At 46.7% G+C, this 17,161-nt stretch overlaps 1 protein-coding gene across 1 annotated transcript; it reads left to right on the top strand.

The window, feature by feature from the left end:
- Nucleotides 1-73: 73 nt before the first annotated feature.
- LOC125510704 (putative hexosyltransferase MUCI70) lies at nucleotides 74-4,033 on the top strand. Its single transcript, XM_048675956.2, has 6 exons — nucleotides 74-491; nucleotides 1,233-1,435; nucleotides 1,743-1,919; nucleotides 2,000-2,155; nucleotides 2,462-2,738; nucleotides 3,390-4,033. Exons 1-6 carry the CDS (start codon nucleotides 188-190, stop codon nucleotides 3,626-3,628), a joined length of 1,356 nt encoding a protein of 451 aa, XP_048531913.1. The 5' UTR covers nucleotides 74-187; the 3' UTR covers nucleotides 3,629-4,033.
- The last annotated feature ends 13,128 nt before the right edge of the window (nucleotides 4,034-17,161 follow it).

The following is a 17,161-nucleotide window of genomic DNA, read 5'->3' as shown; positions in this document are numbered from 1 at the left end:
TAGATGTTGACTGGTGTGGCAATTCTGCTGGAGCGGGACAGGGACTGCAGAGAGAAACAGAGCAGTCCACCACACACCGACCGAGCCGAACGAGGCCCATCACGATTCCGGCACGCGCGGCCTAACCGAGCCCACCACGGAAGCCGAACCCTCTCTCCTCGTCGTCCCCAGCTCCGTCCGTCCACCCATGTCGTCCTCGTCGTCGCTGATCCAAGGCATCTCAATCTCGGTCTCCGACGACGACGAGGCCTCCGGGAAGGTGCGCGTCCGCGTGCGCCGCAAGCGCAACCGCCACCCGGTCTCGGCCCACCGCCGCTTCCTCCGCCGCGCCGCGCGGCTGGGCGGCCCGCTCCTCCTCGCCGCCCTCGCTGTCTCCCTATTCGCCTATGAGTACTACCGCCTCTCCCCGTTCTACTCGTCCTCCTCGCCCCCGCCGCCGCCTCCGACGCAGGCCGCCGGCAACCTCAGCCGCGTCGACCGCGCCCGGAAGTGTAAGCTCGCCCCTGATAGCTAAACCCTAAATTGGCGTGGATAGAACTGCGTCTTAGTTTAATGCTGTTATTTGTTATTTTAATTTGGCGATCTGTAGGTCTGGCTATATTATAATGACTTGTTCAGTTAGTCTGTATTGTGGTGATGGAGGTGATACCGCAGTATATGAGCTGACCCAGTGACCTGCTTAGCTGTGCTGTAGGTTTATATCCCTATTATTGAGCGATCTATTTATTTTCTGATCTGTATGATGCAATCTGATCTGTTGATTGTAGTTTCCCCTGTTTACTGCTTACTTTCAATGCTACTCAGAGGATCTATTTTAGCGGCTGGTATGGGCGTTCAATAATGCAAGTTGCCCAAAATCGTTTGTATGAATGTTAGGGACTTAAGGTTATTCAAACTCAAAGTGAGGTGCCGATTTATCCTTCAGCCTTAATGCAATTGTACAGCGTGTTATACGTGGCTTATTCTGATGTGCTAAATTACTCTTGTGAAAGTTATCCATGTACTGAGTAATAGGAAATGTTAGCTACTAACTCTCTTTTGTTTAGCACATGTAAGGTTCTAGCCCATCTTTGATATTGATTCTTTTGACTTCTTCTGGTATACTATGCTATTTTGTTTCTTTTTCTATCTTTTCGACTTCTAGAGTAACAGTGTGATTATTTCTTAGATCAAATATCAGTGTAAATCATTATGACATGTGCTTCCTGATGAATTCGGTGTTATATTGACAGCATGCCTGAAGATGCTCGATACTGAGATGCTTCAAAATCTGGAACTTCGTGAACCCCCTGAACAAAATCTGCCAGTCAAGGAAGTTGTGTACAGGTCCAGTCTGCCCCATCTTGAAGATAACATTTCATCCCATATGACGAATTCGCGATTTAATTCATTCACGGGATATCAGACCCTTACTGAAAGAGAAGAGAGTTTCAAGGTTTTGTTCAGGCTCTATATTTCATGAAGTTTTTGAAAATTATGTAAGATATTGGAGTTGCTCTATGAAATATGTGTGTTCCTGTTTAGTATGTGTATAAGAATACCATATGTGCAGATAGTAGATGCTACTCCCTCCGTCCCATAATGTAAGACGTTTTTTGACACTACACTAGAGTCAAAAGACGTCTTACATTATGGGACAGAGGGAGTACATGATAAACATTGTCAAAAATCAAAATGCTAAATTGCGGAAAATTCTGTGTTAGCTGCCATCCTCACTTTTTTTAATTCTACTAATGCTGCAGCCAAAGGAAACTACAGCGGTCCACTGTGGCTTCTACAGTGAAAATGGAGGGTTCAGAGTTTCTGATGTAGATAAAGATTACATGAGATCTTGCAGAGTTGTTGTGGCCACTTGTGCGTTTGGTGGAGGGGATGACCTTCACCAGCCTGTAGGGATGACAGAAGTATCTGTCAAAAAGGTTTAGTATTTATCTTGCATTGTGTGTTGATGTCTTGAGCTTCTTTCCTGCCTATCTGCTGATACTTGTTGTTTTGCTAGGTATGCTATGTTGCATTCTGGGATGAAGTCACTCTCTCAGCTCAACATGAGGAAGGTAAGAAGATTGGTGAAGATCTCAGGATTGGCCTTTGGAGGATCATTCTTGTGAGAGACCTTCCTTTCACAGATCAACGGCTGAATGGCAAAATTCCCAAGGTACCATCTGAAAACCCTGTGCCTTCATTGTCTTGATGAGATAAAAAGTGTTAGTAGAAGCCTCAACATTGTGTTTCCAGTATTCATCTTGTTGTACTCTATGGACAACAGAGCTAGGAGGAGATTGTCTTGCAGATATTACATTCTATTTTTTCAAGAACAGATATTACATACTCCCTCTGTAAACTAATATAAGATCGTTTTTACAGAGGGAGTACATTCTATGATCAGTGCATATGATGCCTGTGTAGGGTGAATCCTTTCCGTCAGAAGCTGACTTCCATTTTGCTGTTCTATTGTCTTCAGCTGATAAGCCATCGCCTTTTTCCTATGGCAAGATACTCGATTTGGGTGGATTCGAAATCCCAGTTCCGGAGAGATCCACTAGGAGTCATTGAGGCCCTTCTGTGGCGCTCAAACTCTTCCTTGGCATTATCGGAACATGGAGCTCGGAGCAGCTTGTATGACGAGGGTAACGCGATTGTTAGGAAACACAAAGCAACCCCAGAAGAAGTTAAAATACAGTTGGATCAGTACCGACAAGATGGCATTCCAGATGACAAACGATTCAACGGGAAGAAAGGTTAGCTTGTAATCCTGACTTGCTTGCCATTGTTCGCTTTCACCGTTCTTATCATGCCTTGCATAGTTTTGTTTCTCTAGATTGCACATCAATATCACTACTACCTGGCTGGCTGGCTCTCACGTTATGCCCCGCGTAGTGTGCAACATAGATGGCTGGCCCTGGCCATTCATTCACCTCATAGGAAAAGTCAGCAGGATGAGCTTAAACGAGAGCAGACATCAATGTCGTATTTGCAGAGCAGGGCATGGGCCTTAGGGTGCTGGGCCAGACACGTAGTGAAAGAAATAAAAATACATCATGTCGTAGTACTCTAGATAACCATGCTTGGTGTTACTACCTGCGCAGCTGTGATTGTGCAAAAGGCATGAGCTATAAAGGCTGGCCAGTTGCATGCGTTGAGCATAAAAGCTATGGCTCCTTTCCGGCTTTCTGCACCTCATCCAAGTGATACAGGACACGCCATTTTTAGCCCACATGTGGGCTACGTAGAAGAACCAGAAGCACGCTCCAAGCAGTAGTAAACACAATGTTTCGCCCCAAATCATACATGTTCGTCGTCCTTGAGGCCTTTGCTGCCAGTGGTCCGGCCCTCTGAACCCGGATAATAAGTGTGGTTCTCATTCATTCGTTTGCCTTTTTTATTTACAGCTCTGGCAGAAGCTTCGGCCATTGTGAGGGATCACGCCCCCTCGACGAACCTCTTCATGTGCCTCTGGTTCAACGAGGTGGTGAGGTTCACGTCCCGGGATCAGCTGAGCTTCCCCTACGTGCTGCGGCGCCTCAGGCTCCCCGGCGTCCACCTGTTCCCGGTGTGCGCCCGCAAGGATCTGGTCAACAGCTTCGGCCATCGGCGCAAGGTGAAGCCTCTCGCGAAGGAGGGAAGATGAGCTTCTGAATCTAGTGCCCTGGGTGTTGTCCTGACTGGAATTTCTGACAATGCGTGGCCTCGATCGATCCGCTCCACCAGCACGAGCAGTATAGTCGTCTTGATTTGAGGTGTAGATTATCCTGACGTAGCGAGAGGAGCAGTCATTCAAACTTCTCAGATGGTACTGGTAATAGTGCAATGCTGGCAGGGGGGTACACAGGAGAATGGCTTTGCCTGATGTTGTTCAAGGCAAATGTAGATCGCCAATTCGCCATTCTTCTCGCGGAAACGAAATCAAAGAATTTCGGCTACCCCAAGTCCTTCTTGATCCTGCCATGAAGTAGCTGATTCTCATGAAATTCATGTGCAGCTTTCAGCCTGGTCCTCTGGCATCATCAATAGTCTTTATCGTTGTTTTTCTTCTTCTCGAATTGCCCTGTAGATGATGCTGGCGTAGAAACAGCAGTTGTTCAGGGTCCATAGCCAGTACCAGTGCAGCGGTACACAGAGAAGCGAAATGTCTTGAGCAATGTTGTTCAGGGAAAGGTGGCTTGCAGAATCGTCGTTTCAAGTAGAGGTCATTAAAAATCCTGTTGGCTGCATCGTCTTTTCTTGAACTCGTACATCTGGAAACTAAACCGCTTCTCATGAACTCGAGTGAAATTTCTCATAAACGGCCAAACCCCCACGGTACCGTCCGTCGGGAGCAATTATTCGGCGTACCTACCTACTGAGGCACGCATCCGATCTGATGCATCTCGCTGCCCAACATACGCCGCGAAAGTGCGGCTGCCAGTGCATCGCTTCTTTCGTCCGTCGGTAGGCTCCCCATCCCCATGGGCCGAGACGTCGACGCATTTACCATCTGGCGCTGCATTTAAGCCCCTGTGCCTGTACGTGCCTCCTGGCCCCGGGTCCGTAGCCAGGTTGGTTGGTGAGGCGACCGTGGCGAAAATGAATGAGCCTCAACTGGAGCCGCTTGTCTTGTTTCCCCGGCTGGCCCGGCCAGGGCCAGCGCCGAACGTTTACAGGAGCTTTTCGGCCGCACAGCCAGAGCTCGCTGCTGGAGAATGGAAAGAGTGCAGTGTTGTTAAGGTACAAATTACAGTAGCACGTTGCTTCCACTGACTGTGGATGGGTCTACTTGCTACGGTTCACCAGGGACGTGAACAGTGGACGTTGTGATAGTCGTAGTACTGGTAGGGACGGCGAGGCTGTGCTGTACTGTACCACGGCGAGGCACGGCTGCACCTGATAGTACGTACGACGTTTTTCCCGGACAATATTTCGTGGGGTTTTCTTTTCCGGCAAGCAGATGAGAGGAAAAGAGGGCGGGCGGCCCCCTCCCTCTTCGCCGCCGTCGAATCCAATGCGTTCGTCCTCCCATACCGTGTGTGTGTCCCGCCACTTTTTCACATCGCGCTGTGTCAACGTAGTAGTAGTAGTAACTTTTCTTTCTTCGAGGAAGAAAGTGTCAACGTAGCGGTAGTAGGAGTATCTATCAAGTTCCACTACGACGGACCCAAACCAAAAGGAAAGCGTCCGAATCCAAAGCCCGAGCGCCCACGTACGCACTCTACGTACACAACGTAGGCGTAGCGTCCCTGGATCCTGACGAATCTCGTTAAATCCATCCCGTAACCCGGCCATCTTTCCGGCGAAAAGATGGCTGGAAGCTCGGAGTTCTCGTCCCTTTCGTTCCTTTTGCTCTTTATCTCAATCTTTCTCCCCTTTTTTTCCCTTTGCTGAAATTTCTTTATCAGGTTCGGCCGTGCGTAGCATATACAGGAATCTCTGGTTTCGCCTTGCCGCTTTTGTTTCTGAGCTTTTCCCACTTTTTTTAACAGTCTTTTCCAGACACTTTCACTTTCTTTCTTTCGCTTCTTCCTCTCGCTTGGCTTTTCTCCCTTAGCCTTTCTCTTTTGATCTCTTCCCGCGTCGCCTTCCCTCTGGCCTCTCTCCTCTGGGCCTTCGCTCTTCACGCTTCTTCGTCACAGCCTTCACAGCGTAAAAGGATTGTTCCTCTTATATGAAAAGGCAGTGCTCCTGCCGGTTTCTCCAAAAAAAAAAAGAATTGTTCCAGGCCAGGCGCACGTAGTAGCACTGACTGGCACGGGGACGCGCGAACCCACGCACGATTCCCGGCCGCTGCGTGCGAGATGTGCTTCTGTTCCGTAATGTACTCCCTTTATTCCACAATGTAGTGCTTTCTCTATCCTCGTGCTTCAACTTTGACTGTAAATTTAACTACCAAGACCGATTGCGGCGGGAGCAAAAGTAATATCAGTGAATTCGTATTCGAAAGAAGTTTTTAATAATGTAACCTTTTCTCCCGGCGCAATCGGTCTCGTTCGTTAAATTTATGGTCAAAGTTGGACCTCGGGAAGCGCGGGCACACTATATTTTGGAATGGAGGGGTAGCGGTCGCTCGCTGAGTTTGCATGCATGCATGGCAACGTTTACCTAGCTAGCTTTGGTGCTTTGGCTGGCCGCTTTAAAGCAACGCAGACAGTCTCAGACATGCTTCTGGTGTTGGTAATTGTGATATCGTCTGTTTTCTCAAAGGACGCCAGTATGGTTTTCTGAGTCAAGACCTTCGCTTCCGACATGTTTTCTCCCCTCCCTCTCGTAAAATATTTTCCGGTAGCTGCAGGTTGGGTGTAGTTGCTGAGTGAAGCTCTGACTTCTCACCATGAATGTTTTCTTATACTCCTATACTGCTAGTAAACAGCTAGTGGCTTAATACTGAGTGTGCGAGTTCAGGAGCAGATTAACGTGGTGATTAGGCAGGACCTTGGTATTAAAATGGGCATGCATCGTGATCGTGGACCTTGGCGCGCGCAAAAGGACATGGGATTCGCCTGTCTTTTGACCTCGCAATAAAGAAGGCGCGAGCGGCGTGGCGCGACGGCCTAGGAGCGGGGCAACAGCGGAGCAGCGCTGGGCAGGCGACCTTGGGGCTGGCGAGCGAGACTGATAAAAATTGATGGATTTGATAGAAAGAAAGAACCGGACACCGATCCATCTCATCTCAGCTCTGCATGCACAGAACACACATGCATCTTCCCGGATCTCACCAAGATCCATGCAACGCAACGCACAACACAGCGAGGCGAATCCATCGTCCATGTGCGGCAGTGCAAAAGGCAAAGCATACTGTAGTCGGAGTAGTACTGGTACTGCCGCTGCTAAGCATGTTGTCTAATCCATGTGACGCTTGACGCTGGGGAGCAAGATTCCAAGCCCCATTCGCGGCCCGCGGGCATGTCTGTCTGCCCAGTGCCGACCTATGGCGCCCTTGGGGCCTTCCTTCTCTGCTCTCCCTCAATTATTTTCTGCAAAGGACATGAGATGAAATGACGGTGGTATCAATTAATGGATTAATCACTCACTGGCTTGTGACTAGTAGGAGTAGCTAGTGGTGGTAGGAATAGTAACGTGAGTGCTTACTCAGGGCTTTGTGTTTGTGTGTATGTGTGATTGTTAGTGATGCGCTGCGGGATCAATCATGGATTGACTTGGACAGGCCATGTGGAGGCTTGTGAAAAAGATGGCAGAGGCACCGGTCCTGCCTCTCTCGTCTCCTCCAGCGAAACGATGGCGAGCCGAGACCGTCCAGAAGCTCCACGCCTTCCATGATTAACTGCAGTCACCAAGAACACTGCCAATTTTGTCCCGGTAGGAGTTCGGTCATTTTTTCTATCAGAATTAATGCTGCCCAGTTTTGTCTGAATATGGATCGCAGACAAAAAAACAGGGACAACACTGGTAAGTGTTGAATATTTGAGCAATCTTCTACTGGTAAATAAATCATGAAGAAAAATAATAAACAAGATGATCAAACGAAAAATAGTTCGATGCATAGTAGACATATAATATAGGTAGATAAGATGAAAGCAACATGTCCATATCAATTATTATTTTTGCGGAGAAAACTTCCAATCAATTCGACAACTGTCAAGGTAGTACAAAGAACACTCAAAGTAAAAAAAATACATCCAGATCCGTAGACCATCTACCAAGGACTATTAGCACTGGAGCGAGCCGAAGGCGTGCCGCCGTCATCATCACTCCCTCATCGGAGTCGGGTATACCTTGTTCTAGTAAACAGTAAGGAAGTCGTCATGCTACGGCCTCATAGGACCAACGCACCAGAATAGCAACCACCGCTGACGAAGAGAAGCGTAGATCAGAATGATCCAACTTGTAGACACACCAACACAGACAAACGAAGACCGGATCCACGTGGATCCACCGAAGACATACTCCGAGCGAATCCCGCGAGATACGCCGGAGACAAACCTCCACACGCCCTCCAATGATGCTAGAACACCATCGGGTTGGGGGCTAGGCGGGGCGAATCTTATTCCATCTTCAAAGAGCCGCCACTGCCTCGTCTCTCCAAACACGAAACAAACCCTAATGAAACTCAAAAGAACTTTAAAAACTGAGCCCTCCCCCCGACAAGAGTCGGGATCCACTGCGCCGCCATGACCCTAAGACCACAGTAGACAAGGTAGATCGACAGCGGCGCCGACTGGAGGCACAAGAAACCCTAGGGCAGCTGGGTGCACACCCGAGCCAAAGGGTACAAGCAAAGACAACATGTCCATATCAATTAATAACACTAATAATTGGGGAGCAATGCCCACCGTAAGGGATAAGAAGAAAATCAACTCGAGTCTCCCGGCCCCACAACGCCCCCATGGGCATCGAGGGGGGGGGGACCCTAGCCGCTGCGACAAGGAGCCCCTCCCTTTGCTCAACACACACATTGTTGAGGGACCGAGAAGATAAGTCTATAGGGGGGGGTGAATAGACACTTAGGCAAAGTAGCAACTTTAAGTTTCATGGAATTTAGGCAGATTTTAGCACAAGTTAAATGACAACCAATACTTTCTACACATGCATATCTAGAGTATAGGTAGCAGATAAAGGACAACATGCAAATGCAAGAAAGTAAAGGGAGGTAAAGATCGGAAGATCAAACGCAATGAAGACACGATGATTTTTGGTGTGATTTCGATAGGTGGTGCTATCGTACATCCACCTTGATGGAGACTTCAACAAACGGAGGATAACGGGTGCGCGAGTCCACGGAGGGCTCCACCCACAAAGGGTCCACTAAGAAGTAACCTTGTCTATGTCAACATGGCTTTCGTCCATGAAGGACTAGTCTCACTCGGGACAGATCTTCATGAAGTAGGGAATCTCCTTGCCCTTACAAACTTTTTGGTTCAACTCCACAAGATTTGGAGGCTCCCAAGTGACACACAACCAGTCTAGGAGACACCGCTCTCCAAAAGGTAATAGATATTGTTGATAATGAACTCCTTGCTCTTGTGCTTTAAAAGATAGTCTTCTCAACACTCAATAACTCTCTGGCGGATTTGGCATGGTTGTAGGAGAAGGATTGGAGTGGAAAGCAACTTGAGGGGGCTAGAAATCATGGATCAAAGGTTGGAGTGGAATCCCCTTAATTTCAACACAAATGTTGGTGGTTCTCTCTCAGAAAATGGATATGGTAAGTGATAGTTTCGTCCTGGTTGCTCTCCCTAAGAGTAGGTGGTGTGGGTGGGGTATATATAGTCATAACTAAAAATCTAACCGTTACACACCTTTATGCACAACTTGATGGAACCGGGTGGGATCTGGAGAAAATTCGTAGGAAGTGTTGGGGAACGTAGTAATTTCAAAAAAATTCCTACGCACACGCAAGATCATGGTGATGCATAGCAACGAGAGGGGAGAGTGTTGTATACGTACCCTCGTAGACCGAAGCGGAAGCGTTGACGCAACGTAGAGGAAGTAGTCGTACGTCTTCCCGGTTCAACCGATCCAAGCACCATTACTCCGGCACCTCCGAGTTCTTGGCACACGTTCAGCTCGATGACGCTCCCCGGGCTCCGATCCAGCAAAGATTCAGGGAAGAGTTCCGTCAGCACGACGGCGTGGTGACGATCTTGATGTTCAACCGTCGCAGGGCTTCGCCTAAGCACCGCTACAATATGACCGAGGTGTAATATCGTGGAGGGGGGCACCGCACATGGCTAAGGAACGATCATGAAGATCAACTTGTGTGTCCTAGGGTGCCCCCTTGCCCCCGTATTATAAAGGAGCCAAGGGGAGGGGGCGGCCGGCCAAGGAGGGAGCGCCAAGGGGGAGTCCTACTCCCACCGGGAGTAGGACTCCCTTCTTTCCTAGTTGGATAAGGAGAAGGGGAAAGAGGAGGAAGAGGGAAAGGAAAGGGGGGGGGGCTTCCCTTGTCCTATTCGGACTAGGAAGGGGAGGGGCGCGCGGCCACCTCTTGCCTCCTTTCCTCTTCTCCCTTAAGGCCCATGTAGGCCCAATAACCCCCCGGGGGGTTCCGGTAACCCCCCCGGTACTCCGGTAAAATCCCGATTTCACCCGGAACGATTCCGATATCCAAATATAGGCTTCCAATATATCGATCTTTATGCCTCGACCATTTCGAGACTCCTCGTCATGTCCATGATCACATCCGGGACTCCGAACAACCTTCGGTACATCAAAATACAAAAACTCATAATGAAACTGTCATCGTAACGTTAAGCGTGCGGACCCTACGGTTCGAGAACAATGTAGACATGACCGAGACACGTCTCCGGTCAACAACCAATAGCGGAACCTGGATGCTCATATTGGTTCCTACATATTCTACGGAGATCTTTATCGGTCAGACCGCATAACAACATACGTTTTTCCCTTTGTCATCGGTATGTTACTTGCCCGAGATTCGATCGTCGGTATCTCAATACCTAGTTCAATCTCGTTACCGGCAAGTCTCTTTACTCGTTCCGTAATACATCATTTCGCAACTAACTCATTAGTTGCAATGCTTGCAAGGCTTATGTGATGTGCATTACCGAGAGGGCCCAGAGATAGCTCTCCGACAATCGGAGTGACAAATCCTAATCTCGAAATACGCCAACCCAACATGTACCTTTGGAGACACCTGTAGAGCACCTTTATAATCACCCATTTACGTTGTGACGTTTGGTAGCACACAAAGTGTTCCTCCTGCAAACGGGAGTTGCATAATCTCATAGTCATAGGAACATGTATAAGTCATGAAGAAAGCAATAGCAACATACTAAGCGATCGGGTGCTAAGCTAATGGAATGGGTCATGTCAATCAGATCATTCACCTAATGATGTGATCCCGTTAATCAAATAACAACTCTTTGTTCATGGTTAGGAAACATAACCATCTTTGATTAACGAGCTAGTCAAGTAGAGGCATACTAGTGACACTCTGTTTGTCTATGTATTCACACATGTATTATGTTTCCGGTTAATACAATTCTAGCATGAATAATAAACATTTATCATGATATAAGGAAATAAATAATAACTTTATTATTGCCTCTAGGGCATATTTCCTTCAGTCTCCCACTTGCACTAGAGTTAATAATCTAGATTACACAGTAATGATTCTAACACCCATGGAGCCTTGGTGCTGATCATGTTTTGCTCGTGGAAGAGGCTTAGTCAATGGGTCTGCAACATTCAGATCCGTATGTATCTTGCAAATCTCTATGTCTCCCACCTGAACTAGATCCCGGATGGAATTGAAGCGTCTCTTGATGTGCTTGGTTCTCTTGTGAAATCTGGATTCCTTTGCCAAGGCAATTGCACCAGTATTATCACAAAAGATTTTCATTGGACCCGATGCACTAGGTATGACACCTAGATCGGATATGAACTCCTTCATCCAGACTCCTTCATTTGCTGCTTCCGAAGCAGCTATGTACTCCGCTTCACATGTAGATCCCGCTACAAGGCTTTGTTTAGAACTGCACCAACTGACAGCTCCACCGTTTAATGTAAACACGTATCCGGTTTGCGATTTAGAATCGTCCGGATCAATGTCAAAGATTGCATCAACGTAACCTTTTATGATGAGCTCTTTGTCACCTCCATATATGAGAAACATATCCTTAGTCCTTTTCAGGTATTTCAGGATGTTCTTGACCGCTGTCCAGTGATCCACTCCTGGATCACTTTGGTACCTCCCTGATAGACTTATAGCAAGGCACACATCAGGTCTGGTACACAGCATTGCATACATGATAGAGCCTATGGCTGAAGCATAGGGAACATCTTTCATTTTCTCTCTATCTTCTGCGGTGGTCGGGCATTGAGTCTTACTCAACTTCACACCTTGTAACACAGGCAAGAACCCTTTCTTTGCTTGATCCATTTTGAACTTCTTCAAAACTTTGTCAAGGTATGTGCTTTGTGAAAGTCCAATTAAGCGTCTTGATCTATCTCTATAGATCTTAATGCCTAATATGTAAGCAGCTTCACCGAGGTCTTTCATTGAAAAACTCTTATTCAAGTATCCCTTTATGCTATCCAGAAATTCTATATCATTTCCAATTAGTAATATGTCATCCACATATAATATCAGAAATGCTACAGAGCTCCCACTCACTTTCTTGTAAATACAGGCTTCTCCAAAAGTCTGTATAAAACCAAATGCTTTGATCACACTATCAAAGCGTTTATTCCAACTCCGAGAGGCTTGCACCAGTCCATAAATGGATCGCTGGAGCTTGCATACTTTGTTAGCTCCCTTTGGATCGACAAAACCTTCTGGTTGCATCATATACAACTCTTCTTCCAGAAATCCATTCATGAATGCAGTTTTGACATCCATCTGCCAAATTTCATAATCATAAAATGCGGCAATTGCTAACATGATTCGGACAGACTTAAGCATCGCTACGGGTGAGAAGGTCTCATCGTAGTCAATCCCTTGAACTTGCCGAAAACCTTTTGCGACAAGTCGAGCTTTGTAGACAGTAATATTACCGTCAGCGTCAGTCTTCTTCTTGAAGATCCATTTATTCTCAATTGTTTGCCGATCATCGGGCAAGTCAACCAAAGTCCATACTTTGTTCTCATACATGGATCCCATCTCAGATTTCATGGCTTCAAGCCATTTTGCGGAATCTGGGCTCACCATCGCTTCTTCATAGTTCGTAGGTTCATCATGATCTAGTAGCATGACTTCCAGAACAGGATTACTGTACCACTCTGGCGTGGATCTCACTCTGATTGATCTACGAGGTTCAGTAGTATCTTGTTCTGAAGTTTCATGATCATCATCATTAGCTTCCTCACTAACTGGTGTAGGTGTCACAGAAACAGGTTTTTGTGATGTACTACTTTCCAATAAGGGAGTAGGTACAATTACCTCGTCAAGTTCTACTTTCCTCCCACTCACTTCTTTCGAGAGAAACTCCTTCTCCAAAAAGTTTCCGAATTTAACAACAAAAGTCTTGCCTTTGGATCTGTGATAGAAGGTGTATCCAATAGTTTCCTTTGGATATCCTATGAAGACACATTTCTCTGATTTGGGTTCGAGCTTACCAGGTTGAAGCTTTTTCACATAAGCATCGCAGCCCCAAACTTTCAGAAACGACAACTTTGGTTTCTTGCCAAACCACAGTTCATAAGGCGTCGTCTCAACGGATTTTGATGGTGCCCTATTTAACGTGATTGCGGCCGTCTCTAGAGCGTATCCCCAAAACGATAGCGGTAAATCAGTAAGAGACATCATAGATCGCACCATATCTAGTACAGTACGATTACGACATTTGGACACACCATTACGCTATGGTGTTCCGGGTGGCGTGAGTTGTGAAACTATTCCACAATTTTTCAAATGTACACCAAACTCGTAACTTAAATATTCTCCTCCACGATCAGATCGTAGGAATTTTATTTTCTTGTTACGATGATTTTCAACTTCACTCTGAAATTCTTTGAACTTTTCAAATGTTTCGGACTTGTGTTTCATTAAGTAGATATACCCATATCTGCTTAAGTCATCTGTGAAGGTGAGAAAATAACGATATCCGCCACGAGCCTCAACGTTCATCGGACCACATACATCTGTATGTATGATTTCCAACAAATCTGTTGCTCTCTCCATAGTACCGGAGAACGGTGTTTTTGTCATCTTACCCATAAGGCACGGTTCGCAAGTACCAAGTGATTCATAATCAAGTGGTTCCAAAAGCCCATGGAGTTTCTTCATGCGCTTTATACCGATATGACCCAAACGGCAGTGCCACAAATAAGTTGCACTATCATTATCAACTCTGCATCTTTTGGCTTCAACACTATGAATATGTGTGTCACTACTATCGAGGTTCAATAAAAATAGACCACTCTTTAAGGGTGCATGACCATAAAAGATATTACTCATATAAATAGAACAACCATTATTCTCAGATTTAAATGAATAACCGTCTCGCATCAAACAAGATCCAGATATAATGTTCATGCTTAACGCTGGCACCAAATAACAATTATTTAGGTCTAATATTAATCCCAAAGGTAGATGTAGAGGTAGCGTGCCGACGGCGATCACATCGACTTTGGAACCGTTTCCCACGCGCATCGTCACCTCGTCCTTAGCCAATCTTCGCTTAATCCGTAGTCCCTGTTTCGAGTTGCAAATATTAGCAACAGAGCCAGTATCAAATACCCAGGTGCTACTGCGAGCATTTAGTAAGGTACACATCAATAACATGTATATCATATATACCTTTGTTCACCTTGCCATCCTTCTTATCCGCCAAATACTTGGGGCAGTTCCGCTTCCAGTGACCCGTCTGCTTGTAGTAGAAGCACTCAGTTTCAGGCTTAGGTCCAGATTTGGGTTTCTTCTCCTGAGCAGCAACTTGCTTGCTCTTCTTTTTGAAGTTCCCCTTCTTCTTTCCTTAGCCCTTTTTCTTGAAACTAGTGGTCTTGTTGACCATCAACACTTGATGCTCCTTCTTGATTTCTACCTCCGCAGCTTTCAGCATTGCGAAGAGCTCGGGAATTGTCTTATTCATCCCTTGCATATTATAGTTCATCACGAAGCTCTTGTAGCTAGGTGGAAGTGATTGGAGAATTCTGTAAATGATGCAATCATCTGGAAGATTAACTCCCAATTGAATCAAGTGATTATTATACCCAGACATGTTGAGTATATGCTCACTGACAGAACTGTTCTCCTCCATCTTACAGCTATAGAACTTATTGGAGACTTCATATCTCTCAATCCGGGCATTTGCTTGAAATATTAACTTCAACTCCTGGAACATCTCATATAATCCATGACGTTCAAAACGTCGTTGAAGTCCCGATTCTAAGCCGTAAAGTATGGCACACTGAACTATCGAGTAGTCATCAGCTTTGCTCTGCCAGACGTTCATAACATCTGGTGTTGCTCCAGCAGCAGGCCTGGCACCCAGCGGTGCTTCCAGGACGTAATTCTTCCGTGCAGCAATGAGGATAATCCTCAAGTTACGGACCCAGTCCGTGTAATTGCTACCATCATCTTTCAACTTTGCTTTCTCAAGGTGATAGAGCACGAGCCATCTATCTACAATCAAGCATAAACAAGCAAGATACTATCAGGTACTAAGTTTCATGATAAATTTAAGTTCAATTAATTTACTTAAAGAACTCCCACTTAGATAGACATCCCTCTAATCCTCTAAGTGATTACGTGATCCAAATCAACTAAACCATGTCCGATCATCACGTGAGATGGAGTAGTTTCATTGGTGAACATCACTATGTTGATCATATCTACTATATGATTCACGCTCGACCTTTCGGTCTCCGTGTTCCGAGGCCATATCTGTATATGCTTGGCTCGTCAAGTATAACCTGAGTATTCCGCGTGTGCAACTGTTTTTCACCCGTTGTATTTGAACGTAGAGCCTATCACACCCGATCATCACGTGGTGTCTCAGCACGAAGAATTTTCGCAACGGTGCATACTCAGGGAGAACACTTCTTGATAATTAGTGAGAGATCATCTTATAATGCTACCGTCAGTCAAAGCAAGATAAGATGCATAAAAGATAAACATCACATGCAATCAATATAAGTGATATGATATGGCCATCATCATCTTGTGCTTGTGATCTCCATCTACGAAGCACCGTCGTGATCACCATTGTCACCGGCGCGACACCTTGATCTCCATCGTAGCATCGTTGTCGTCTCGCCAATCTTATGCTTCCACGACTATCGCTACCGCTTAGTGATAAAGTAAAGCATTACAGCGCGATTGCATTCCATACAATAAAGCGACAACCATATGGCTCCTGCCAGTTGCCGATAACTCGGTTACAAAACATGATCATCTCATACAATAAAATTTAGCATCATGTCTTGACCATATCACATCACAACATGCCCTGCAAAAACAAGTTAGACGTCCTCTACTTTGTTGTTGCAAGTTTTACATGGCTGCTACGGGCTTAAGCAAGAACCAATCTTACCTACGCATCAAAACCACAACGATAGTTTGTCAAGTTGGTGCTGTTTTAACCTTCGCAAGGACCGGGCGTAGCCACACTCGGTTCAACTAAAGTTGGAGAAACTGTCACCCGCAAGCCACCTATGTGCAAAGCACGTCGGGAGAACCGGTCTCGCGTAAGCGTACGCGTAATGTCGGTCCAGGCCGCTTCGTCCAATAATACCGCCGAACCAAAGTATGACATGCTGGTAAGCAGTATGACTTATATCGCCCACAACTCACTTGTGTTCTACTCGTGCATATAACATCAACATATAAAACCTAGGCTCGGATGCCACTGTTGGGGAATGTAGTAATTTCAAAAAAATTCCTACGCACACGCAAGATCATGGTGATGCATAGCAACGAGAGGGGAGAGTGTTGTCTACGTACCCTCGTAGACCGAAGCGGAAGCGTTGACGCAACGTAGAGGAAGTAGTCGTACGTCTTCCCGGTTCAACCGATCCAAGCACCGTTACTCCGGCACCTCCGAGTTCTTGGCACACGTTTAGCTCGATGACGCTCCCCGGGCTCCGATCCAGCAAAGCTTCGGGGAAGAGTTCCATTAGCACGACGGCGTGGTGACGATCTTGATGTTCAACCGTCGCAGGGCTTCGCCTAAGCACCGCTACAATATGACCGAGGTGTAATATCATGGAGGGGGGCACCGCACACGACTAAGGAACGATCATGAAGATCAACTTGTGTGTCCTAGGGTGCCCCCTTGCCCCCGTATATAAAGGAGCCAAGGGGAGGGGGCGGCCGGCCAAGGAGGGCGCGCCAAGGGGGAGTCCTACTCCCACCGGGAGTAGGACTCCCTTCTTTCCTAGTTGGATAAGGAGAAGGGGAAAGAGGAGGAAGAGGGAAAGGAAAGGGGGGGGGGCCCTTCCCTTGTCCTATTCGGACTAGGAAGGGGAGGGGCGCGCGGCCACCTCTTGCCTCCTTTCCTCTTCTCCCTTAAGGCCCATGTAGGCCCAATAACCCCCCGGGGGGTTCCGGTAACCCCCCTGGTACTCCGGTAAAATCCCGATTTCACCCGGAACAATTCCGATATCCAAATATAGGCTTCCAATATATCGATCTTTATGTCTCGACCATTTCGAGACTCCTCGTCATGTCCATGATCACATCTGGGACTCCGAACAACCTTCGGTACATCAAAATACATAAACTCATAATGAAACTGTCATCGTAACGTTAAGCGTGCGGACCCTACGG

Source organism: Triticum urartu, chromosome 5A (genome assembly GCF_056163025.1).
Source record: "Triticum urartu cultivar PI428250 chromosome 5A, HENAU_Tu73, whole genome shotgun sequence".
In the NCBI taxonomy this organism is placed as follows: Eukaryota; Viridiplantae; Streptophyta; class Magnoliopsida; order Poales; family Poaceae; genus Triticum; species Triticum urartu.
The sequence above is the reverse complement of the archived record's forward strand: the minus strand, read 5'-3'. Positions and strand labels throughout refer to the sequence as shown.

Bases quoted from the DNA above. Each gene is read 5' to 3' on its own strand.
- LOC125510704 (XM_048675956.2), top strand. From the start codon at position 188: ATGTCGTCCTCGTCGTCGCTGATCCAAGGCATCTCAATCTCGGTCTCC. The intron at 1,436-1,742 runs GTTTTGTTCAGG...CTAATGCTGCAG, and splicing joins AAAGAGAAGAGAGTTTCAAG to CCAAAGGAAACTACAGCGGT. The intron at 2,739-3,389 runs GTTAGCTTGTAA...TTTTATTTACAG, and splicing joins ACGATTCAACGGGAAGAAAG to CTCTGGCAGAAGCTTCGGCC.